Source organism: Sminthopsis crassicaudata, chromosome 3 (genome assembly GCF_048593235.1).
Source record: "Sminthopsis crassicaudata isolate SCR6 chromosome 3, ASM4859323v1, whole genome shotgun sequence".
In the NCBI taxonomy this organism is placed as follows: Eukaryota; Metazoa; Chordata; class Mammalia; order Dasyuromorphia; family Dasyuridae; genus Sminthopsis; species Sminthopsis crassicaudata.
The window spans coordinates 224,531,759-224,557,782 of record NC_133619.1 but is presented as its reverse complement, the minus strand read 5'-3'; the positions used below and the strand labels follow the sequence as shown (position 1 = coordinate 224,557,782).

At 33.2% G+C, this 26,024-nt stretch overlaps 1 protein-coding gene across 1 annotated transcript in view; it reads right to left on the bottom strand.

Annotated features, from left to right (window-relative positions):
* Nucleotides 1–403: 403 nt before the first annotated feature.
* The window catches only part of LOC141559440 (anosmin-1-like), a 131,746-nt gene continuing 106,125 nt past the window's right edge, over nt 404–26,024 (bottom strand). The window contains exon 3 of the mRNA XM_074297313.1: nt 404–1,194. Within this exon, the coding sequence (XP_074153414.1) occupies nt 1,102–1,194 (93 nt within the window). The 3' untranslated portion in view covers nt 404–1,101. The remainder of the gene's footprint in view (nt 1,195–26,024) is intronic.

Genomic DNA, 26,024 nt, shown 5'->3' with positions numbered 1-26,024 from the left:
ATAACTCTAGGCAAGTCATTTAACTTCTCTGCACCTCTGTTTTCTTATCTGTAAAATGAGAATAATAGAATCTATCTTGCAGATTGTTGTGAGTATCAAATGAGTTTATCTATATAAAATACTTTGCAAATCTTAATGTACTATTATCATAATGTACTATTATCTTAATGTATTATTATTAACTTAATGTTAGCTATTATTGTTTATTATTATATTGGAGCCCAAGTTCATTACAGTAGTTTATTTTTAAATTGAATTTTTAAAGTCATATTTTCATTTTCTTGCTATATCTATGTAATAATAAATGAAATGAATATAATAATCTCAAACAAATGAAATAAATGTAAGGATTTTGGGTGAATGCTTAGAAGGACTAGAGTTCTGCCAGAAACCAACTAAACTAAACTCTTCTTTTTCTGGGAACTTCTGGTTCAAGAGCAGGTGGTCAATAAAGTTTAGAAGATTAGTGTTACATTGCTCTAAATAGTTGAATAATGGGAATTTTTAATGGTTTTCTTTGGTCAGCGACTGGAATGTGAATAGTCAAAGTGAAGACTGTAGTGGTAAGCAGAGCTGAACTTGAAAGGCAGGAAAAACCTGGCTGAGGTCCAGTTCTGACTGAAAAGTTTCTAGCTATGTCATCTTTGGCAAATCACTTTCTGCCTATGAGATTTAGTTTCTCTGTTTAAAATGGGGACAATGTTTGCATTATCTAACTAACAGGGTTCATGCGAGGAAACACATACATACAAACACACACATACACACACACACAAAACCTTTAAATTGAAATGTAAATTGTTAAGTAAAAGCATATTTACAATGACCAAATAGATAAAATTTGCTTTGCAACTATTCCCTTTCCACATATCTGTTCACTATTAAGGTTTCCTGTCATTTCATGAATTAGACTGAGAAACAAGTAGCAAAGTTTTCATCTCTTTTTGTTTGTTTGGCAGAGATTAGAAAACATACTGCTCTCCCTGGTCGCTAGTCCACCCTCAATATAAAAGAGAAAATAAAAATCTCTCTTCTTTGAAATCATGATTCATCTGGGAGTCTTTCATGTTAATTCTCATATAAAAAAGTTCTAGCACTAAACTACAAAGTAGTACTACTCAGTTGACATACCTCACAAAAACTTTGGCATTGATTTTTCTTTAGCTCCCATGATTCTTTGCAGGGTTCCAGGCACTAAAAAAAAAAAAAAAAAAAAAAAAAAAGAATGGGAAAACATACATTTAGAAACAAATAAAACAAGAAATAATGCCAAATTATTTTTTAATACCTTAAACAGATAGCTCCAAATTAGCTTATTAAAAAAGTTCAGAAAACCATTTTCTTGAGTTTGGTATTAACACTGCAATCAATGTGTAATCAATAAAACAAAAGGGAGTCACAGGACACTACAATAATTGCTAGGAATGGAAATATCCAAACACCAGAGAATAAAAAATGTTGTATATTATGGAAATTTTTTAAAGAATATGGAATGATCCAGGATACATATATAAAATTTTATTCGAGCAAGATAGCATTGTACAGAGCAAAGTACACCTCACTTAGAGTTAAGAAAACTGAATTCAAACTCCCATATATATCCTATGATAATCCTTACTTTCCTGATCTTTAAAATGGAGATAAAAATTTTTGTAATATCAATTTCATAACTGCCTTTCTAATAATGCAAGGTAGGATCATCTAGTGAGCCATATAATCCCATTTTTTTCAAAAAATTGCATTTTGTCCATAAAGATATGAACTGAAGATATCTTGTAAAGCTTCACACTGATTAACATTTAATTTTTATTTAAACATTATCACTGTTTAGGCCCAAACACCAATTTCAAGGAATATCACAAAACAACAGCCCAACTTTTTTCCTACCAAGGTGCTAAAAGAAAGGTATGCTTAGTAGTTAGTTTAGTTTAAAAACAAACAACAACAATAAAAAGAAAAATCATCTATTTCGTTAGAAAAGCATTTGGGTTCTTCTTCATACTTCTTCATAGTCTTGGAAAACAGATTCATTTTCAGAACACAGTACATAGGATCTACTTTATAATATATCTCACCTACAAAATATATAGGGAATCTTAGATTAAGCTTTAATAAGCATAATAAATTTAAACTGGTCTAAGATTTTTTGAGATAGGATGTGTAAATGTGTATGCGTATGTATTTGTATGATGAGTGAGTAATACCACATACAATCCTGTGAGGTAAATAATAGAAGCCTCATAATTGCCATATATGGGAAATATGGCTCCTTCTTCTCAGTCTCCAAAGCAGACTAAAGATTTCATTTCTAAAATAAAACATTATTGCAGGAATATTGCTCTAATTCCAGTGGGAATCACTAAGGAATATGTTCTATATTAGAAACCAGGAGTCCTGGGTTCAAATATCAGCTCCACCATTTATTTAGGGACACTTATATGGATAGAGCATTGGACCTGAAGTCAGCAGCATCAGACAATTATTAAGTGGTTGACCTCAGACAACTTAAACTGCTTATCTGTTTCTTCATTTATAAAATGAGGATAATAACAGAACCTGCCTATTAGGGCAGCTAGATGGCACAGTGAATCAATGCTAATCTTGAAGTTAGTCAATGTGGCACTTAGCTTTATGACCACGGCAAAGCATTCCCATATCTTTATGAAGAAAACCTTAAATGGGGTTATAAAGAGTTGGATATGATTGAAACAACTCAATGATAACTTAGGGTTGCTATGAGGATCAAATAAGATAATCATTGTAAAATATAAATCATTGTAAATTTATAACAAGAACTATAAAAATCTTGACTATTGTTATTATTACTTGTTAGGCTTTGGAAAGTCATTTAATTTTTTCTGGGCCTCAGTTTCTTTATTTACAAAATTAATACATTAGACACATGATCTTTGGGGTTCTGTCTAGCTCTAAATCCACAATTCCCTTATCTTATGGAAATTATTGCCTTATCCTTATCTTTCCTAGGTGTTTGAATTTTTTTTTTTATTTCCTAAGATTAAGCCAATGTCTTATTAGAAGCATCTGACTTCTAACAAAGCACATAGAATAGACAGTCCCAGATATCCATATTAATAAAATGAATAATATATAGATCATCCACAGAGTACAATCCTTTTACTTATATTTACTATAAACTAGAAAGAAAGAGGGGTGGAGAAACAGTTTTGAAAAGCATCTTATCTTTTCCCTATAATACTGTTTTTACAATTCTTGGTATTTTTCAATTTGTCAAAAGATATTTTATCCTGGTAATGAAAGGCCAAAATACGTATCATTATTGTTATTCTTTTTTTTTTTTTTTTTTTTAAAGAAAAGCCTGTGATTTCACTAGTATAATAAAGATTCTCTCCCCAGACAGATCAGTACAGGCTTTCTGACCTCATATCTAAAAAGTTGTCTGGAGGGGCAGCTAGTTGGTATAATGGACAGAGCACCAGCCCTGAATTCAGGAGGACTTGAGTTCAAATCTGATCTCACATAATTAACACTTCTTAGCTGTGTGACCTTGGGCAAGTCACTTAACCAAAATTATGTCAGCAAAATAATAAAATGAAATATTATTTATTTTTTATTTAAAAAAAAGATTTCTGGAACACTAATACTTATTGACCTGTCCAAGGTCACAGAGCTAATATGGGTCAGAGGTGAGAAACTACTCTGAAAGTAGCTCTCTAGTTCTGTTATACTACCTATCATAAACTTTTATGGCCATTTTGGTCATCTGATGGCCACAGTAAAAAGCAGCTCATAAATTAGAAATATGCACTAGTATAATGGGAGACTTATGTGACATGATCCAGTATTTAATGTCTTTCTAGGATAATGAAGCACAAAGGGCTTGTGCTTCATTGACATAATATTCTAGATTCCAGGGTCATTGCCTTAACATGAGGAGACCTGGTATAGGACTTTGTTAGAAAAACTAAAATGTAATGGATCATTTCAGTCAACAAACATTTATTTAGAAAAATACCTGCACATGTTTAGATTTAAGGTTAGGGTGGATTAGGATAAGATTAGGGTTAGTGTCAGGATTAGGGTTTAGCACTAGGTTTGTAGTTAGGGTTAGGTTTAGGATTAGGATTAAGGTTAGTGTTAGATTTTAGAGTTAGGGTTTGGGTTTAGAGTTTAGGATTAGGGTTATTTGACAGTCACTGCTAAATTTGGGGGATGCAACAACAAAAATTAAGGAATTTACTTTTAATCAGATAAATATATACATAAGCAAATTAAATAGAAATTAATGTTAAGGTGAGCAGGATAAAAGCAGCTGGTGGATCAACAAAGACCTTATGTTGAAAATAATACTTCAGCTTAAGCTTTTAAAGAAATTAGAGATTCTACAATTTGATATTATGTACATGATGATTAGTTCATTTTAGGTTTAAGGATCAACAGATGTGATATCATGTGTGAGACTATCAATTAGTACATTTTGGTCAGAGTTTATGGTTTATGAGCAGGAATAATAATTTAAACTATTTATATATTAAAAATCATTGTCAACTTGATGATATAGTGAATAGAGCACTGGCCTAGGATCAGCTGTGTGACTTTAAGTAATTCATTTAACCTATGGTTGCCTTAGTTTCCTGAAGTATAAAAGGTGAATGATAATAGCATTTACTTCGTCATATTGTTGTGAGAAATAAATTAAATAATGCTTGTGACTTCCTTAACATACTACCTAACACATAGCAGGCTCTAGGCAGAAATATTATTGATTATTAATATTTATTAAATACTGTTCTGTTTAATTAAATTGTATTTATTCTGCTTCATTGGATTATTACATTTTAGTTAATTAAATATAAAATAACTAATAATGGCAATAATAATCCTTATGAAAAACTAGGAAAAATTAAGTTAAATACAGATTATAAAGTGCTTTAAATAACACAAAGGGTGATTATTTTATACTATAAGGAATAAGGATATCAGTGAAATTTTTCAACCATGAAAAAGATTAAGCCAGTACTTCAGAAATTTCTCTGTAATTCAGACTGATTAATGTAGGTCCTAGTTCTGTATGGTGGAGACTTATTGATTGATTGAGTTAGAACTGCCTCCTAATGGTTGGTAGACTGAGTGTACTTTGGGGTTACCAGGAGAATGTACTTTTCTAGAAAAATATTTCCCTCTCCAATCTTTAAAAGGAGCTAAAAAATCCTATTTGGGTAGTTGTTTTTACTCTTGTCATTGTTGTTTATTTTCCTCTGATTTTTTTAGAATACCCCCTTTACCTTTGACTTTGTGACTTCTTTCTAGTGCAAAAAATGTGGGAAGAGTATATTTCTCCCTACCATGTTTCTGAAGATTAGCTTAGAATTCTGGACTTCCCAAAAAGGTATACTCATAAATTAGTCTTCTAGCTAAGAAAGTGAAATTTCCTGGGCAGCACCAGTTTTGGGAATTGCCTTGTGGTTAAACAGAAGTATGAGACTTCTTTGAGGTTGAACTTTTGGGCATAAGCCTATAAGAGGTAAAAGATTATTGATTACTTCTTCAATAACATGCTTCTTAAAAAGGAAGAGAATTACTCAACTGCTGAAGAACTAAAACCAAGGCTTGGGGATGAAGAAACAAGAGATTTGGGTCATGATTTAATAGAATAGTAAGTTCAAGTTAAGTCTATGTAAAGGGCTACACTACATGTGTAGTGGCCCTCAAAATGTGTTTGAGGTTGAAAATGAGTCTAATGGGCTATTTGGAAGTTTTAAGTTTCTTTATTTATTCATGGATCCTGATGAGTCCTTGTTCAGTACCTTTTCTGGAAATGGGGAGAGAGAAAAGTGTGACACATAATAAAGCCTTTCCTATACCTGATACACATATAGTACATTAAGAGATAATAAAGTTTATTACCCACATTTGAAAAATTTTAGACATGAACTAAAAAATCTAAGCTTTATTTCAATGATTTCCTCAGATTAAATGTTACTGGAAGTATGAGACAGAGAGAGAAATGACTATTTGGTTCAGGTTGCCAAGATCACAGGGATCTTCAGGGAGAGTGGATGATAGGTTACATTGCTTTGGCAGAAAAGTGATAAATACAATTTTTTAAGAGAGATTAGAAACAAAGAAAGCAATAATGAGTTATTGCAATAGTCCTGAGAAGAGGTGATGAGAGTGAGAATAATGGGAGTGGCTACGTCAGGAAGGAAAAAACAGAACCAGTAGATGTAGAGATATTATATAGTTAAAATTGAAAAGATTTAGCAACTGCCTGGATATGGGAGAAATGGAAGGAAGATAAGAAGCACAAAATAGCTCTATGCTTGTGAACCTAAATAGCTACAAAAATAGTAGTGTTCCCACCAGAAAAAAGGGAAGTTAGGAAGATGGAAACAAATTGAGTTCTGTTTTAGACATGTTGAGTTAGAGGTTCCTGTGAGACATTCAGGTGAAGCTGTCCAAAAGACAGAGATGTGGGACAACAAATTTGAAAAAGAGACTAAGAATAAATAAATAAATAAAAAAGAGACTAACTCTAGCTCTGTAGTTTGAGCAGTCATATGTATAGATGGGAAAGGTGGTAAAAGGGAAAATGATGAAATCACCTCCTCTCCCTTACTCTATCTCATCTCCCCACCCCACCCCCAAAAAAACATAGTAAATTAACTTCTAATCAGCTTCCCAAATATTTGGATATTCAAGTCAAAACAAACACATTTTAGTCTATTTTGGCAAGTTTTCAAAATGTTAATGATAGCTAAATATAGCCATTAACTTGGGATGCACACCAATTCAATTCTATATCTCTGTTATATGTCACATGTAGTTAAATTCATTTTAAAGTCATGTCAACTTCTGTTTTTCTTTGCAAAAAATAACATCAAGTTATGTTTTAGAAAAAACATGTATATATGTATATATACACATATATATATATACATATACACACATACACACATGTAAATAATTATGCCTCTTGACCCTACTGAAAATACAAAAATCATTGTTATTTTTCTCCCATCTGAAATACTTGAGTAATGAGTTTTTAATAATTTATTTGCCAAGATTTGCATGTCAATTTACCACAGCTACATCTGGGATTTTAAGCATATATTCTACTTTATTTATTTCTAATAACAACTTATCAGAACAACTGAAATATGTAATGCAAAGATGATATCAATGACAGCCAATATTTTTTTAACAGCCTGCTACACAAAGTGACTGACAAGAATGTGTATCTGGGGGTACCAAACAGAAAGAAATCCAGTAATGGTTTGCCAAAAGCTCTATTTCTGGGATATTTGTCATTCTTTTGGCCAGTAAAATAATTTTAAACAAAAGTTTAGAAGAGAGAAATGACAGATCTTCCTCTCACACCCCATATAAGAAACGCATATTCCCCATTTTCCAAGATAATTAAAAATGCTTGCCAAGAGTGAGCAACTCAAAATCCTTGTGAGAAAAAGAATGTCATGAACAGTCACCCACTTTGGGATTCATTACAGGCAACAGCTACTATTACTATGATATTTTATCTCATGTGACTAAAGAAAGAGCAGGACAAGACAAGCTTAATATTTTTAAGGATTTTACTTGGATTGAACTTTGGTTCTAACTCTAACCACTGCTTTAAATGTAATAAAAGACAGCTTCAAAATTCAAGGTGAGTTCAGTGCTAAGAAGGATCTTCAAGAAGCTATTTTCTCTGATTTTTCTTTCCTGAAAATCAATTGTATAGGTTTTATATTAAATCTGGAAATTTATAATAGACAAAACAACTTATTTGCTCAAAGTTCCTCTTAAAACAATATTCCTGTTGCTGTGTACAGTATTATCTTGGTTCTGTTCATTTCACTCTTCATTATTTCATGAAAATCTTTCACCATTTTTCTAAAATCATTGAGCTCATGATTTCTTATCATCCAAAATATATTCCTGATACCCAACCTTCTGCTGATGAGTCTTTTCTTAATAAATTAAGTTGGTAAAACCACTAGTTCTAAATCATTTATCTGACTTAATTTTAGACAGCAATGTCAACTTTTTAAAAAAGAGAATTTACAGTAAAATAAAATATTTGTGTGACTATTAGAAACTAATTTAACCAATTATATAACAAGCAAATTGAAAAATGAAATCAATCAATATTTATAAAATATAAAATACCCAGATTAATAGAAAAGGATGTATTTGTCTTAGGAAATCTGGATCTCTGAAAAAATGGGAAGAAAATATCACAAATATGATAAGAATAGGTACCAGTTGATTGAGACCTCTATAGGCAGGTAACAGAAGGGAATTCAGACTGAAAGTCTGCGTACTTAGAGGATTATATCTAGTAATTACTCAGTAGTAACATCATAAATTATGAAATGATTAGACAAAATATGCAAAAAAGGTGAAATAGGCTAAAAAAAAAGACACCCCACATGTAAAGCATGATTTTTGCTTTATAACTCAGATATACATCTGAAAGTGATCTCAGAGACCATTTGTTCCAACTCCCTCACTTCAGAGAGAGGAAACTGAGACTCAGCAGGAAGATTAAGTGATTTGAACTAGATCATATAGGTGATACCCATGGCTTGAGCCCAGGCTTCCTTGGTCAGACCTGTGCTATAGGAGTATCAATATAGCAGTTACATGGAAGATGAATTGGAGAAGAAAAAGAAACTATCCCTCAACAGAAGGATGCCAGTAAAGGGCAAGAAATAATGAGAACTTAGCCTAAAACGGCTGTGATGTGAAGAGACAAGATAAACTATAATATTGGCAAGCTTACAAAAGTAAATATCAATCTCAACTTCTCTCTCTCTCTTTCATCTCTTATACCTAATTACTTGCCAAGTTCTATCAATTTATATCATTTTATATGTTATATATTACGTTATCTTTCATATATGGCCCCTTTTCTCTTCTGACACTGCTACATCATTTATACCACCACTGTTGCAATATCCCTTTGGCTGATCTCTCTTCAAGTCTCCTACTCCAGTAGATTCCTCATTCCATCCAGAAGTCAAATTGATTTTCCTAAAATGCAGATTTCCTAAAACATTCTTTTCCACCAACCCCCACAAATAAACTACAATAGCTCCCAATTAATTTTAGGATCAAACATAAATTCCTCTTTGGGGTTTTTAAAGTCTTTTGTAAACCAGCTCCTTTCTACATGCCCAATCTTCCTACATTTTACTCTATTCCAAGCACATTTCTGTGCCACTGATCTGATTATTCCAAACATGAGGTACTCTGTATCTCCTGAATCCATGAATTTTTCCAGCTATGCAGGGAATTTTTTACTTCCTTTTCCTCACCTTCATCTCCTGCCTTCTTCAGGTATCAGCTAAAATTTTATCCCCTGCAAGAAGCCTTTCCCAATCTCTATCAAAGCAATGATCTCTTAAAAACTAAGGACTGTTTTTGTCATTTCTTTATATCTCTAACACTTAATATATTACTTGGTAAACAGGAGGCACTTTTTAAATACTTGTTAACTTGTCTTGAAATGTGACAGACATCAAAGAGGTAAAATTGATAAAATGTGAACTAGATACAATAAACTAGATACAAAGAGTAAGAGAAAAGAGTTGGATAATTACTAAGTTGGGAAACTAAATGATTAGAGGAGTCATAATTCCCTCCAGAGAAATAGGGATTATAGAAAGTAGAGTGTAAAGGGAAGAATAATGAGTTGTTTTTTTATTTTTTTGGATGTGTTGAACTTGTTGTAACTATGGAATGTTCAAGTGGAAATGTCTGGCAGTCAATTAGAGATATAGAACAGAATGAAGATTTGAAAAGAGACACGGGTTGGATTATCTATATATGAGATCTATATATGAGATCTGCATAAGTATTGCAGAATACAAAGAAAATTGTGAGTTCCTGTGAGAAAATGCAGACAAGAGAAGAAGTGAGTGTCTAAAGCTAAGATCTGAAATCCATTCAGTAATAAGAAGCAGGACAGAGATGATGATACTACAAAAAGACACCAGGGAATTTTTGTCTGATATGTAGAAAATCTCAATAGAGTAATTGCATAGCAACCCAGAGAAGGAAGATTATTCAGAAGGAGAATTACTCAATAGTGCCAAGCGTAACGAGAGGTCAAGAAGGATGTGAACTGTAATAAGAAGTTGGTAAAAACCAATTGCTGGCAAAGGATGGGATAAGAAATCAGGTTATAATGTAAATGGAAGGTGAGAAAGTAGAGGCATGAAGATGATAAAGCTTTTCCTAGAACAATGAAGAGGGAGATGTGATAAAGTAAAAAAGATTGAGGTGATGGTGCTAGGTTCTTACTAAGTGCTAATGAGATAATGAGATATTAAGTTCTTACTAAGTGCTAAATTAGTACTTAACAATTCTCTAGTTCCTGCCTTTAAGAGGAGTTTTATCCCTTTGAACTTCTAAATCAAAAGAAAGGGGGAGATGTTAGGTTCTTACTAAGTGCTCATAAGATAATGAGATATTAGGTTCTTACTAAGTGCTAAGTCGTACTTAACAATTCTCTAGTTCCGGCCTTTAAGGGCAGTTTTACCCCTTTGATCTTCTGGGGAGGAGCTTACATGTTTAAGAGGAGCAAATTCATTGGTTGAAGTATTTCTCCCACAAGTCCCTGAATTATTCCATGCCCATTCTCTGGGAGGATAAAAGAAGAAGTTAGAATCTGGAAAGTCAGTTCTGGATTGGATCAAGGAGATGTCCCATGGATTCACAAGTGAAGAGGACAGAGAAAAAAATTCACAGAGAAAAAGAAACCTCCTCCCAGAGAAGGATTACAACAGAGAGACAATTAGGACTTTACAATTTGGCGCCCACAACGTGGGGCAAGGAATTTTGCTTAATCTGACAAGGACTTATTCTGAGCCCTTCAGAGGAGCTAGCCTGGACCTTCGCATTTTGGCACCCAAACAGGGACCGACAAGATCCTGATTCCAGTGGAAAAGCCTCCAATCCAGATCTCAGTGGAAAAGTCTCTCTGACCCAGAAGTGTGAGTAACAAGGAAACTTTGTTAAACTCTGCAGGTCATATGTCCTTGTTTTTCTCTGGAAAAAGAATTGGATCCAGATGAGTGGAAATTAGTAGGAGAGCAATTAGGTGAACACTACAATTCCAAACCTAACTCAATTTCCAAAGATACACTTCATACCTACAATTTAATCCAAATGGCTTTAAAAATTATTATTCTAAAGGAAAAGAAGGAGAAGCAAAATGGGGAGGTGTCAACTAAACTAGGTGAAAAGGATGAATCAGATAACAATGAAGTTAAGTACAATTCTGAGCAACAGGAGCATTTCCCATCTCCTCCCTCAATTAACCCTTCAGGGGTGGAGGAAGAAGGAGGAGGGGAAGAGGCAGAAATACAAACAGAATCACCTGTTAAGCAGCTTATGACAAGATTAGAAAAAGCATTGGTTAAAGCTAGGAGAGAAGGACAGGATATAAGTGATTTTATACATGCATATCCTGTGATTGAAGATATTGATTCTGTAAGTCAAAAAAGGAGAAGATATACACTTTTAGATTTGAATAAAATTAAAGATTTGAAAAAAGGTTGTACCCTTTATGGGGCTACATCAGCTTATGTTAAAATGTTACTAAATGGGGTTTGTCTTATGAAGTCCCAACCCTGAATGACTGGAAACCCATAGCAAGGACATGTTTAGAAACTGGACAAAAATCTGTTGTGGCTTGCAGAGTTTCATGAATTATGTAAAATCCAAGTCAGATGCAATTTGGAAATAGGAGTTAACATACAATTCACTTTTGAGCACTTAGCTGGTGAAGGTTGGTATGGAAAGAATTCAGAACAGATTAATTATCCCATGACAGTGTATGAGCAAATTGCTAAGGCTGCAATAAAAGCTTGGGGTTCCCTCCCTGGACAGAAAGATAAGGGGTAGGTTTTCACTAAAAGAGAGCAAGGTCCCAATGAACCTTTTGCAGATTTTGTGGGACATTTGCAAACTGCTGTCAAAAGAACTATTGGAGAAAATGCAGCTACAGAAATAGTGACCAGACATCTGGCTAAGGAAAATGCCAATGAGATTTGCAAAAGAATTATATGGGATCTAGACAAAGATGCTTCTTTAGAGGAGATCATAAGACGTTGTGCTACAGTAGGAACAAATGGTTTTTACACCCAGACTATGATGAACATGGAAAGACAGGGTCCCTCTTGGCAAGGGACTTCTAGAAAAATTTGTTGATGTTTCCAATGTGGAAAAATTGGACATCTAAGAGCTCAGTGTAATTATGGAGATGGAGTGAGAAGACAGGGTGAGAGAACAAGACCCAATACCCCGTGTCCAAAATGCAACAGAGGATTCCATTGGGCATCAGAGTGTAGAATAATTCAGGAAAACGGGATGAGGAGCCCAGGTCCAGAGCCCCAGGCAAAAAAAGACTTGGGGCATGGTGGCAGCTGAGGTTACACCCAAAGAGCCTTTAGAAGGTCAGGACTCTGATGTGATCTATCAGCCAAAAAGCAATCATACGGAAGAAAGGGATTACCTGATCAATCAGCCAAAAGGCAATCAGATTGCAAAAATGGATTACACTTGGGGAGAATACTGACCTTTTAAACCAAAGGGCTGTGTCCAGTGCAAACAACTCCAATGTAATTGCCAGATGATGAGAAAAGATTTAGAAAGTGGTAAATAGAAGGAAATTAGATAGGTTAACTGCCTGGGAGAGACGGTTTGATTGTATTTCTTCAAATGGAGACAAAGAGAAAGACCTCAAAAAAAGGAGAAGATCTAAGAAACATCTGACACTGAAAGAACATGGCTAATAAAAAAACTGTTAAAGAACTTTAAAACCAGCAGGAATCATTGGATTTCCTAACACAAGATGAGACTTATGGACAATGGACTTATGGACATTTATTCTCAATTTATGATTATTTGATCATGTTATTTGTTACATACTTCTAGCATGTATTATATTACTGTATTACTATGTTACTATGTGTTTATGTAATCTATGTAATTATGTGTATTACCTCTCATATTGATGGATTTATGTTTCAAGGTCATGACCACCCTATGTTCTAAATCAAAAGAAAGGGGGAAATGTTAGGTTCTTACTAAGTGCTAATGAAATAATGAGATATTAGGTTCTTACTAAGTACTAAGTTGGTACTTAACAATTCTCTAGTTCCGGCCTTTAAAGGGAGTTTTACCCCTTTGAACTTCTGGGGAGGAGCTTACATGTTTAAGAGGAGCAAATTCATTGGTTGAAGTATTTCTCCCACAAGCTCCTGAGTTATTCCACATCCATTCTCTGGGAGGATAAAAGAAGAAGTCTAGAAAGTCAGTTCTGGATTGGATCAAGGAGAAGATGTCCCATGGATTCGCAAGTGAAGAGGACAGAGAAAAAGATTCACAGAGAAAAGAAACCTCCTCCTAGAGAAGGATTACAACTGAGAGATGATCAGGACTTGACATGATGGTAGCATTAGTTAATCATTCAATAAGTGTTTATGAAACATCGAATTATGACAGGCATTATGTTAAGCACTGGGCATAAATGCAACTGATTTTTTGTAGGGAGCTCTAATGAGAGACAATAATAAAATTATTATTATTATTAAATTTATATAATGTTTTTGTACTATACAATTTTTCAAAACACCAATCTATTTTATCTTCACAATAATCCTAAAAAGAAGAGGTTATTATCACAACTTTTCAAATGAAGAAACTGAGGCAGATAAAGATAAAGCAATCTGTTTAAGGTCACAGCCAGTAAGAATGAAGTTGAGCATAGATTTAACTCAGGTCTTCCTGAGTCCAGGTCCAATAAGTTTATATGTAATCAAACAAAAATACAAACAAAATATTACAGACTGAGATTGCTTCAGACTTTTCAGATTCCCATATCACACTATTTATTCATATTTGCTAGCAACCAACTAAAATTTTCATCATGTCTTCACAGACATTATTATTTGGAAAATTTCTCTCCCTTCTCCCATGTGATAGGAGTGCAATTAAATTTTTAATCCAAATATAAGTGTTTTATATATAACTTTAATTTCATTTTATTGAATTTGGCTGATTTTTCAAGAGTGCTAATATTCTTCTGGAATCTATCAAGCTAGAGAGACAATTTCCCTCCAAATTTTATAATTTGCAAAACATCCCTTGTTGCAGATAATTCTATACTTCTATCTAAGGAATATAATTACTGCTAGGTTTTTTTTAAAAAGTATATTCTGAATTCTAATCTTATTCTACAACTATATATTTTATCTAGAATATTACATCTATTAAAAAAATTCTCTTTTTTCTTCACTGTCACAATATGTAACAATGTAAAATGGCTTAGAGGCAGCCATCTTGCAGGAAAAAGGGCAAATAGTTACTAGCCTGGCAATCTGGGTTCAGAATCCTTTTCTGCCAATTATTGCCTTGTAATCTTGGGCAAATCACCTAATCTCACTGATCATCAGCTTCGTCTTCTATAAAATGAGAGTATTAGATTTGATCACCTTTAAGATCCCTTCAACCTCTCTACCTAAACCAATGAGAACAAAAATGTATAGGATTTGGATTGGTATACAATAGATTTTTTTTTTAAGATCAAAGGAGAAGAAACAAATTAAAGATTATGGGCAAAGGGGCAGCTAGGTGATGCAGTGAATAGAGCACCAGCCCTGAGTCAGGAGGACCTGAATTCAACTTTGATCTCAGATACACTTCCTATTGTGTGACCTTGTGCAAGTCACTTAACCCTAATTGCCTCAGGGGAAAAAAAAGATTATGGGCAGAGACAGAGCTAATCATAAGATAGATACTTTCTTAATTATCAAACAAAAGCAATGAAAATGATGACTTACATAGTCACTCTATTAAGATTTTTCCTAGACATGAACTATGTATTTTGATTCTATAAAACCATTGTTTTATTTCAGAGGTACTTAACCCTAATATATTATAATGTCATCAATTATAGTTTCAGAACTCTGTGTGTGTGTATATGTGGTTTGAGAGTTTTTATATTCCCCTTATCTAGGCTATTAATAACAGAGAATTTCTCTTAAAAACAGGAGGTCTGGTTTTTATATGCAAGTAGGTATTTTTTTGTCAATCAGTTTCTTAAAATATGTGCACTCTTGTATCTTTAAAATAATTCATGGACTGCCTCCAGTTATAAATTGGTATAGAAATTGTTACAATCCCCCATGTCTAAAAGTATACCATGTCTTGCCAAAACAATGAATTTTTTTGGCTGACATCCAGTAGCACAGTTGAACAATCACCCAGGCCAAAACCACAAAGCATTAGTATGCCAACATAGTATAATAATGCAATGCTGAAGACATTTCATATCACAAGCCAAACTTCTCTTGAATGTTTTAAAGATAACAAGTATTTCTCTTCTCACCATAGTGCTAATGAAGGGCCTCAACTTCTTTTTTTTTTTTTTTATTTGAGCTATTTTTCATGCAAGGAGACTCCAGACTTTAAGAGTTCCTTTTAGTTTTAATAAAAACATGTAGAAATAAATCTCATGATTAAGAAACAGAATCTAATCAGTTCTGCATGTAATTGAAACTTTGATTGTTTTCCTCAAAAGGACTAAGGTAGGGCCATCTCCATCTAAGGATAAAGGATATAGATTTAATAAAATAATGCTTTAGTTTAAACTCAAAATCTTCAGCTTCCAAATGTTTAAATTTTTCTGCTCTATATAACATTTTATTCTAATTCCTTAGCAAAGTCATCAAAGTACAAGTTTCAAGAGGCATTTATGTAGGTTGCTTCTAAAATATGAAAATAGTCAAATGCTAATTTAAGAACTATATAATTTCATTGAGACTAATTACTGACTGAGCAGTTTCAATCTTTGGACAAGGGTCCCAATTTCACATATAAATCATATGTTCTTAAGTTTACTGAACAAGATTTTTCAAGCACCAAACACTTGTAATATCTTATAAAGCATTTTTGGACACTTGGACACTAATGCATTGTTGATGGAGTTGTAAAATGATCCAACCACTCTGGAAAGCAATTTGGAACTATACCTAAAAGGCTATAAAACTGCATACCTTTTGAAATTCAAGCAGAGTGATCTAGTTTTTGACTACTATCCTATTCATTTTTATAGAACACAAAATAAATAAAATACTGTCTTAATTAATCATGGAGTTTTAAATCTAACAGAATGATAAGATACATAAAAATATGTTACAAATTAATATAAGTGCATAAGAATAATCCAAGTGAGATCAGAACTTGATGAATTGGATCCAATAAAGGAGCAATATTTGAACTTGCCATTAAAAGATGGCTAAGTATAGATACAGATGAAGAGATGTATGTATAATAACTGGGAAAGATAGGATGAAAGCAATGGGAGCGGAAGAGCTAATCTGTTGACATAACTTATAAATACTATCAGTAATTGTAAAAAGATATACTGAGAAGAAAACGATGATGTCAGGAATTATGGAATTTAACTAACCTGATTAGAATCTGTATCATTAAAACATAACTAATAGATATAATCTTTCTTACATTAAACTTATATAGCCATGCTTAGGTGGAAGATCAATATTTAATCTTCTAACACAAGCAAAATCTGAGATGCTACACACACACACACACACACACACACACACACACACCAAATTTGGCAGCAATTTTTTTAAAAGTTGGGATTTCTGATACATAGTACTTTGTTCAAATATTTAAACAATTCAAAATAAGGTCTTTATTTTCATGAGAATAATAAACACCCTAAATGGGAAAAAAACAAAGTGTAACCAGAAATTGTTTTAATTATTAATAGTGAAAAGCAAAAGAAACCTTACTCCTAACCTGTTCTCCAAGTAATACTTTATCTTTTCCTGTTTGTTTCCTTCAGAATTATATCTTACTTAAATAGAACAAGAGAAACATATCCAAGGAATTGAGCCTTGTTTCTCATGTAAAATATGCATTTTTTTAATCTCTGCATCCTGAAAGCCTTACATAGGTAATAATAAATGCTTTTTAAATAAATTATTTGTTGACTTTTGGTTTTCATTCTAATTACAAAATGGATGTTGTTTCTATATTTTATTTTTTCTTATTAAAAATTTTGGTTTCTGGGATGACATTTGATGTTAGGATGTTTGTGGCAGCCAACTCTTGGAGGACTTAAAAATACATGTCAATTTTCTAGTTCTAAGATATATACATCTTTGTTGCCTGAGAGATAAATCACTATAGTATCTCACAAGTGCAAACAGAAGGAAGCAGGAATCTGCATTAAGATAGATCAGCAATACTTTCAATAGTAATCCTTTTTAGATTGAAGAAACTTTTAACACTGACAGCTTAATATCTATCTGTGTGGTTTAGTTGTCTGGCATGTCAAACTTCACCAGTAGCGCTGCTTTCTTTTGAAAGGGCAGAACAACAAAATGTAAGGAGAGTTTTTATGTTTCCTGTTTCCTTCTTGCCAAATCAAATCACCCTCAGCTTTGTCAACATAAGGGAGCCTTCCAAAACATTAGTGAATCCCTGACCAATCCTATTCAATTGGTGATTATGTGGTAGGTCTGCTTAAAATTAGTAATTTAGAAGTAACATTCCTAAATTTCAGAAAACTGAAAGGAAAACATTGATGTGGAGAATATATATTAGTTATGGTTGGGAAACCCTGTTTAGAATGGAACCCATCTAGGCAGGGGCCCAAAGCTCAAACCCAACATGAAGGGTTAGAATATTTCACATCACAATTTATTTTTTAGTTCCCTAACTCTTAATATTCAACACTGTTGAATATCACGATCCTGGCAGAATGCCAAATGTAGAAGAATATTATTTTGTGCTGTTTCTAACTAGATCATATGTAATAAAAATAGGAAAGTTTGGATCAACTATTGATATTCTAAATACAATGCCCTTTGCCTCCCCTGTCAAACTCCACACTGGAACACAAGACAAATATGAAGAAAACTGTACATTATTGGAGTATAAAAGATGCCATGGCAGTGTCACCCAAAAAACTTAAGGAAAAGATCCTAAATTTTTTTGTGAGGAAAAGGATGGAACACTGTACTTCTTTATTGAATATAATGTTCTGAATCAGGTTACCAATAAAGAGATTCTATTAGATAAATTGTCTTTTCTCTTAAGCTTACAGTCATTAGCTACATTCAAGTAACTATATACAAGTAAATAAAAAATAGCATAAATGGTAAATAATCAACAAAATAATGAAACTTTCATAAAAGTGAATTGAGTAAGGCTTCCTGTAAAAAGTGAATTTTTAGCTAGGATCTGAACAAAGGCAAGGAAGCCAGCTGGTAAAAAGAAGAATGTCCCAAGTTTGGGGAAAGTCAGCGAAAATACACAGCAATGGGAGACAGGACTTTACAAAGACTTTACATAATTTTCCACAAGGGTCTTCAGAAATACTCCTGAGTAGACTAGAAATTGCCCATCAACATGGGTATATATGGATTGTAACAGTCTATAATTTTGAAAATTTCTATTTATGACTTGTTCACATGTTGTCATATATAATGGTCCCCAGAAAAGCTCTATTAAAGAAAATTGAGCCTCAGTTGATCTCAAGTGAAAAGAGACTTTATCACAGTTTCCATAAAAGGGTCTTAATCTGAACCTTTGCATTATTTCATTAATATGGTTGAAATTCTTAGAAGAGACTTTTTAATATAAAGAATTCCCTGTAGAACACATCAGCAATTGAGAGGAAGGCTCTGTGTGCGTGCGTGTGTGTGTGTGTGTGTGTGTGTGTGTGTGTGTGTGTGTGTCTTCTATCCTCAGCCCCTAGTACAGGAAGGGCTTACCAAATGATTGCTGAATGACCAAATAAAGTAAACCTGTGCACTTTTTTAAAAATTCCCAGCAATTAATACCTAAAAACTAATTAAGCAAAGATTGCCTAGAGGAGAGGAGGTATAATTAACATATCCTACAAGTATTCACTGAGCACCAGCATAGAGTATTTCTATTAAATGAAATGTTTCAAACAGCATCAAGTCTAAATACTATTTTCTTTTAAATTGTTAACTTTTAACTTAATTTAACTATAATTATATAATGAAGATCCCTAAAAACTAAAAGTTTTCAAAGCACATGCCTATTTTAAAAAATATATTCTAGTTTTAATTTCATTCCAAAAAAAGATTTCCATAACAATGTATAAAAAGAAGATTGTACATGAAGCTGCTAATCTACCATGTACAACTTATTATGCCCTCCAACTATCCAACAAAGTTATCATGTAAATTTCTTTTTTTTCCTTGTTTTTATTCTCTCCTTCCCCTTTTCTTAGAGATGGCTATCATTAGACACAAAAACATACACATATGAGTACTTTTATCAGTTCTTTCTCTGAAAGTGAATAGTATCTTTTTTCTATGCATACTTTTATTTATCAGTTCTTTCTCTAAAGGTGAATAGCATTTTTCTTCATATGTCCTTTATTTTTAATTAATGCATTTATAATAGTCAAAATAACTTAGTTTCTTAAAGTCATTCTTAAAACAATATTGCTATTATTATATATAATGTTCTCTGGGATCTGTTCAATTCACTCTTCATTATTTCATGAAAGTAATTCCATGATCTTCTAAGATCACTGAGCTCATCATTTCTTATAGCGTAATAGTAGCCCATCACAAAAGTACAACACAACTATTTGTTCAGCCATTTCTCAACTGATATATAGGTTCATACCTTTTAAAAAAAATTCTACTTATTTCCTTGAACACTACTCCAGACCTTGACCATTTACACGCATTTACTTTGCACAATTGTGGAGATTCAATGATCCACCAATTCCACAATCTCTAAAATCTGACATCCAGGTACAGAAACTTCTAAAGCAATGAGATGCTCCTATTTTTCAAGTCTATGCATATATTGCTTCCAGGTACAACATCAAGTAGTGGAAAGAATACTGGGCTAATAACTTACTGACTGCTCTTAACTAGCTGCATTATCAAAAACAAGTTACCTCATTTCTCAGAGCCTCAGCTTCCTTATGTAAAAATAAACGGGATGGGATTTGGGAATTCTAGTGTACCTCCCTGCTCTAACACTCTTTTCATTCTTTGATTATTTATATTTGATCATATTCAGCCTGAAAAAACAAGATAAAAAGCTTCATGAATCCAGCAGCTAGCTTGCACAGTGGACAGAGTACCAGGCCTGGAATCAGAGAGACTCATTTTCCCAACTTCGAATCAGCCCCCAGAAACTTACTAGCTGTGTGATGCTAGGCAAGTCATTCAACCCTCCTTGCTTCAGTTTCCCCGTCTCTAAAATGAGTTGGAGAAGGAAATAGCAAACTACTCCAGTATCTGCCACAAAAACCCCAAACAGGGTCACAAAGAGTTGGAAACATTTTTTTTTAAATGACTGAAGTGAACAAAGTTTCATTAAAACAAATTCACTTCAAAACTATTTAGTCTATATATGAAAGTTAATACAGGAACATAATATGGATTAATTTTTGTCACATGCCCAATTCCTAGGACAGTAATGGCACATAGTAGACATATAATATATGCCTCCTGATTGTTTGATTTCTGGGTTGAAAATGAACAAGCTGGCATATTAAATAATCTTAGTTAAGAAATCACTCAATCTCAGTTTTTCCAAATGTAATGCACAAATAATAAGGCCTAAAATATTGTTTGCTCTGGCTGAAATTTCATAGAAGTCTGAATTGTCATTCTATGCCATTAAATAACCGATATGACTGTAATAAGTATTTACCATAATGACATGCCATATAAAAAATTGTGTTTCATTTTGAGGTGGTGGTGGTATACATATATATATATATATATACATATATATATATATATATATATATATATATATATATATATATATATATATATATGTATATATATATATATATGTGTGTGTGTGTGTGTGTGTGTGTATAAACCTGCATGCATGGTTATAAGTATAATGTTCTGTGCCCCAAATTATCAAACCAAACCAAAATTTCCTAAACCCTAGAAGGGAAATTATAGACAAAGTCTACAATAGCACAAATCTGAATAGATAAATATCCTTATTCAATTAAATGTCTTCACACTTGATAGCATAACTACTGAAATGGTCTCACCACTGAAGTCAGGGAAGCTGAAGTGTTCCCTTTATTCCTATCTTCTAATCAAATGATAAAGATTGTTCTTACACCATAGTCAGTTTGCCTCAAGGAAATTTTGCAGCAAATTTATACTTCCCTGATGGCCTGCCAAAAATAATATATCAGGAAAGTCCAACCAAATCATTACTGAGGTACTTCAAAATAATTATTCCTCAAAAATGATGTGATTCCATAACATTCCTATTTTGATTAATTTTTAAATTATTAATTCGAGCTTGTATTTCATCTATTTTTCTATTTTAAGATTTTTTTCTTGCATTTGTTCATAAAGAGGGAAATATCAAATATTTTATCTATGTGTACCTATATATATGTATATATATATATATATATATATATATATGAAATGTATTGTCAATTTTCCCTTCATTCATTTGGTAGCCTTTAACAACACACTGTAAAATTTTCATAGGAGAAGTTATCTTTTATAAAAATAGCAAGAAAAAATAAAAGCTAAAAATTACTGAAGCAATTTAATCTCTTACTAAACTCTTTTGTCTTTTGATTCACTTTTAAAATATTCAGAATGCTATCTGTTCAATAAAATTGCCTCTAGTCTCAAATTTTCTGGTGTACTTGGTAGCCAGTTTATAAAAGAGCTAAACTAGTACACTCTAGATAACAGATGACTTTCCCTACCCATCCTTCTGCACACTCACACATCTAAGTCTGAATGAAGCAGTGACAACAAAATGCTCTTTTGCCTTACATCCACTATAGTACTGGAATTTTATGGACCACCTAACAATCAGAGATGGGGGGAAAAAGCCTTCTTTGTCTGCAGTGCGACTTTGTTTCTCTTCTCCAGCTTCCCACTTCCCTCCCAATACCACCATCCCCATCAGAAACGACATATTCCGCATTACTAAATAGCAAGCACCACGGAGCCTTTCACTTCTAATTTCACGCCATAATAAAATGCAGTGGTTGTTTCACTGAGAGACCTGAAAAGCCTTTCTTTGTGAGGTCTGTTTGATGGTCAGGTTAAGTATCACGTTTTGGCAGCGGGCATCTGTGCTTCTTCATGCAGTGACCATACTAAGAAGGGGGAGGAAAAGGAAGATCGAAAGGAAAAGGAGGAGGTTCCAGAAACCATCGTCTCAGGAGAAAACAATTTACCTTCTGCTGGCTGCTTGACAGAAATATCTGGAAAATGTAAATGGGTTGCCTACCTCATTGATGGCCCTACCAAATCAATTAGATTGAGTTGTGAGAGGGACCGTACATATACTTTTTCATGTGCTAAGTTCTGCATTTTTTGCTAGAATGAAAAAATCAAGAGTATAGTCCTGCCTAAGATGCTATTGACATAAGCATAATGAGCCTATCAAAGGAAAAACAGAACTGGAAAGATATCAACTATACAGAGTCCTTTTTAAATCTCTCACAGAAAGACTTAAAACATATGCAATGGGAAGTGGTAAAACCAAACCTATTTTATTTGATCTTATTTCCTATTGACAGAAAAATATAATTGCATACATGGAATATATATATTAGTAAAACTTTTACAACTTGTGAGCCACATAAATCATCTCCATTATCATAATGGGTTTTAGACACAGTTTCTCTTCCACCCATCAAAATTTGGTCTGGCCTTGTCATGTAAAAAAATGAAGTCCTTGAATATCATGCTGTCACTATTCTAGAAGATTAGGCCACTCCAGTGATCCTGATCAAGGTAAGACATAAAAGTATTCCAAAATAGAGGATACACATAGCTTGTCAGTGAGTCAGAGGCAGTTGATAAATGCTAAACATTCATAAATCAGTAAGGAGAGACAAAAGAGACAGTAGACCTTTCATGACCATTTCCTTAGCATACACGGGAAAAAATAAAGGAACATAAAATAAGGCTTGCTATGAAGAATAGGATCCTGCACTCTAGAGCCAGAAAGGAACTTAGAGAGCATATACAGAGTTAAATCTTCTTAGTTTATAGATGGGAAAACTAAGGCTTTGATCAAGGGAAGTGACTTGCCTAATGACAAATTAGAACCTGGGACTCCAGTTTCTTAAACTCAATAAATCTATCTTCTCATCTGTAAAATGAGGGCATGGATGACCTCTAATCTAAAAGTCTTTTCTCTCTAAAACTATGGGTCCACTGAACCAGTGCTTTGAGGATGTATTATATTTTAGAAGAACTCATGGATTTGAGGTTAGAAAACCTGGTAGTAAAGGCTGACTCCATAACTTTCCCACTGTGTCTTTTAGGAAAAATGAAAATCTCTCTCATCCTTATCAACCTCACCTGTAAAATAGTGGTAATAATATTATCCATCTCACAAGATGTGTTGAGAGGATTCAGTGAAATAGTATCTTTAATATGTCTTGCAAACCAGAAAATACTCAAAGTATCAGTTTCTGCCTAGTTTTCTGCCTTTGGGCTAGTCCTTGAACCCCTGCCTAATTTTTTTTCAACTCCTTTGATCAATGGTGTTCCACTCTTTGTGCTCCCCATTTGAAGTTTTCTTGGCAAAAGTATTGGAATGGTTTTCCATTTCCTTCCCCAACTCAATTTGCATATGAGGAAACTGAGGAAATGGTGTTACATGACTTGCCTAGAATCACACAAGTAGTATGTATGTATCTGAAGTCCGATTTTTAGTTCAAGTCTGGAAGATGAGTCTTCCTGACTCCAGGCTCAGCATTGTGCAGTATGGCATCGTCTAAGAAGCCCATTCATTCCCTGAGTCTTGGATGTCTTATCTGCAAAATAGGGATGGCAATACATCATTACCTACAACACAAGCATATTATGGGGGGGGGAAGCTTTTTATTTGGTTTAGGCTTTTTTTGGTAAGCTTTAAGCACTTATTGTAAGACAGGAGCACTTTGTTATGTTGAAATAAGGTCATTGTTTTAAAAAATAAAGTTGTTTTCAGCCTAGTTGAAGGGCATAGCTTAAATAAATTATTCTCTTGAAAGATCAGACTCCACTCTTCAGAATCCCAAGCATATGAGAGTGAAAGCTGTGGTAAAGAAGGCTTTTTCTTTTAAAACTCTGGTTCATTGTAGGCACTTAAATTCTACAAAATGGCAGCTATGTGGCACAATGGATAAAGCACTGGATTTGGAATTAGGAAGACATATCTGATGAAATTCAGCCTTAGATATTTGCTAGCTACAGGACTGTGGACAAATCACTTAATCTTGTTTGACTCAGTTTCCTCATCTATAAAATGTCCTGGAAGAAAAAAATATTCAGTATCTTTTCCAAGAAAACCCAATAGGGATCTTTTATGGTCAGAAACAACAACAAAAATGTCCAAAATATATAGTTAATGTATGTTGATAAGCAGTCACTTTGTGATACTAAAGATGCTGAGAAAACAAAACTTTTCAAATTGCCAAAAAACTCTCAGAATAAACCAATAGTACCTATATATTAAATGATCGGTCTCTGAAGAACAATAAACAAAATGCCTTTGAAGAATATAGCTGCATGATGCAAAGAATATAGCTCTGGATTTGAGATCAGAAGACTTGAGTTCAAATTCTGACTTTGTTACATACTATTTGTGACCTTAATTCACTTCTTATTCTTTGTCCCTTGGTTTCCTAATCTATAAAGTGAGAGTGCTATCCTAGATGACCTCTTACTTTGCTTGCAACTCTAAATCTATAATTCTGTGATCATTTATCATAAGATAAGGAGAAAACAGAGTGGGAAAAAATTAGGCAGAGGCTGATCTTCCTTGAATCAAGGAAGTGAATTGGATTCATTTATTCCTTTTTTTTTAATTTAATTATGATTCCTTTGCACTGTACTCAATTTTTCCTTGTAAAGTGACAGATAAAATTAATATACCATTTACTTAATGAAGAGTAATAGCACGTCCCTTGAAACTTAATTCCTTGATAATGGTTTTCACCTGGGGTTAAGGACAGGCATATTTAAAATCTGCAAATTAATTGAATGTGTTGCAACCTTCATCCACAAAAGGGGGACCAAATTCTTATTTGAGACACTTATATATGCTTCTATCCAAAGTTAATGAAAATTTCATTACAGCTACTTGAGACACAATTGTATGCTCTATCGGAAGAATTAATTCTTATCTGAAAGTTAGTGGTGATGTGACCCAGCCAAAAAAAAAAAAAAAAAAAAAAAAAAGGAACTTTTTATTTATGCTCCTTTTTCCCATCACATCAAATGGATTTCCCTACACACCACCAACCACCCCCCAAAACTGAGACCAAAGAAAGGCCACATGTTTCAAATTTAAATTTAGTACTCAAGAAAGATAACCTTTGAATTGCCTTTTTTCCCCTCCCCCTTGGGAATTCTTTTGCCCATAACTTATCATCAGAAAAAAATTCTTAATACTATAACCAAACTTCATGAAAAGGTAGAAAAACATACATAAAAAATAAGGTATATATATATATATATAGGCAGTAAATATATAAGCAAATACATTAATGAAATCAAGAGAATTAAACTTTCATTAAAAATCTGATGATTCTCATGGGAGTATAACAATGATTTATATAGATTCATAGTTAAACTTTTGAAACTCATGATAACCTTACTTCATGCAGTATGGCAAAAATTATATGCAACTTAACATGAAATCAGAAAAGCTGATTTTTGATTAATCAGATTCGGAACTACTATCCAAAAATGGTTTTCACTTCTATAATGTAAAAACATTTTGCATAGGTTTGTATCTTTATATCTCTCCTATTGCTGAAAAAGTTTTCTTGGCAGATAGAGGGCTCTTATATTAATAGTTTATTTTTATTAAATGAATTGCATCAAAATTAAGTGAACAATTTTTTTGTTGCTCATGCATAACTGGTGAACAAGATACAGTAACTTCCAAAATGTATTAAAAGAGTAGATGTTGCCACAATTAACAAATTTTGTGATTTC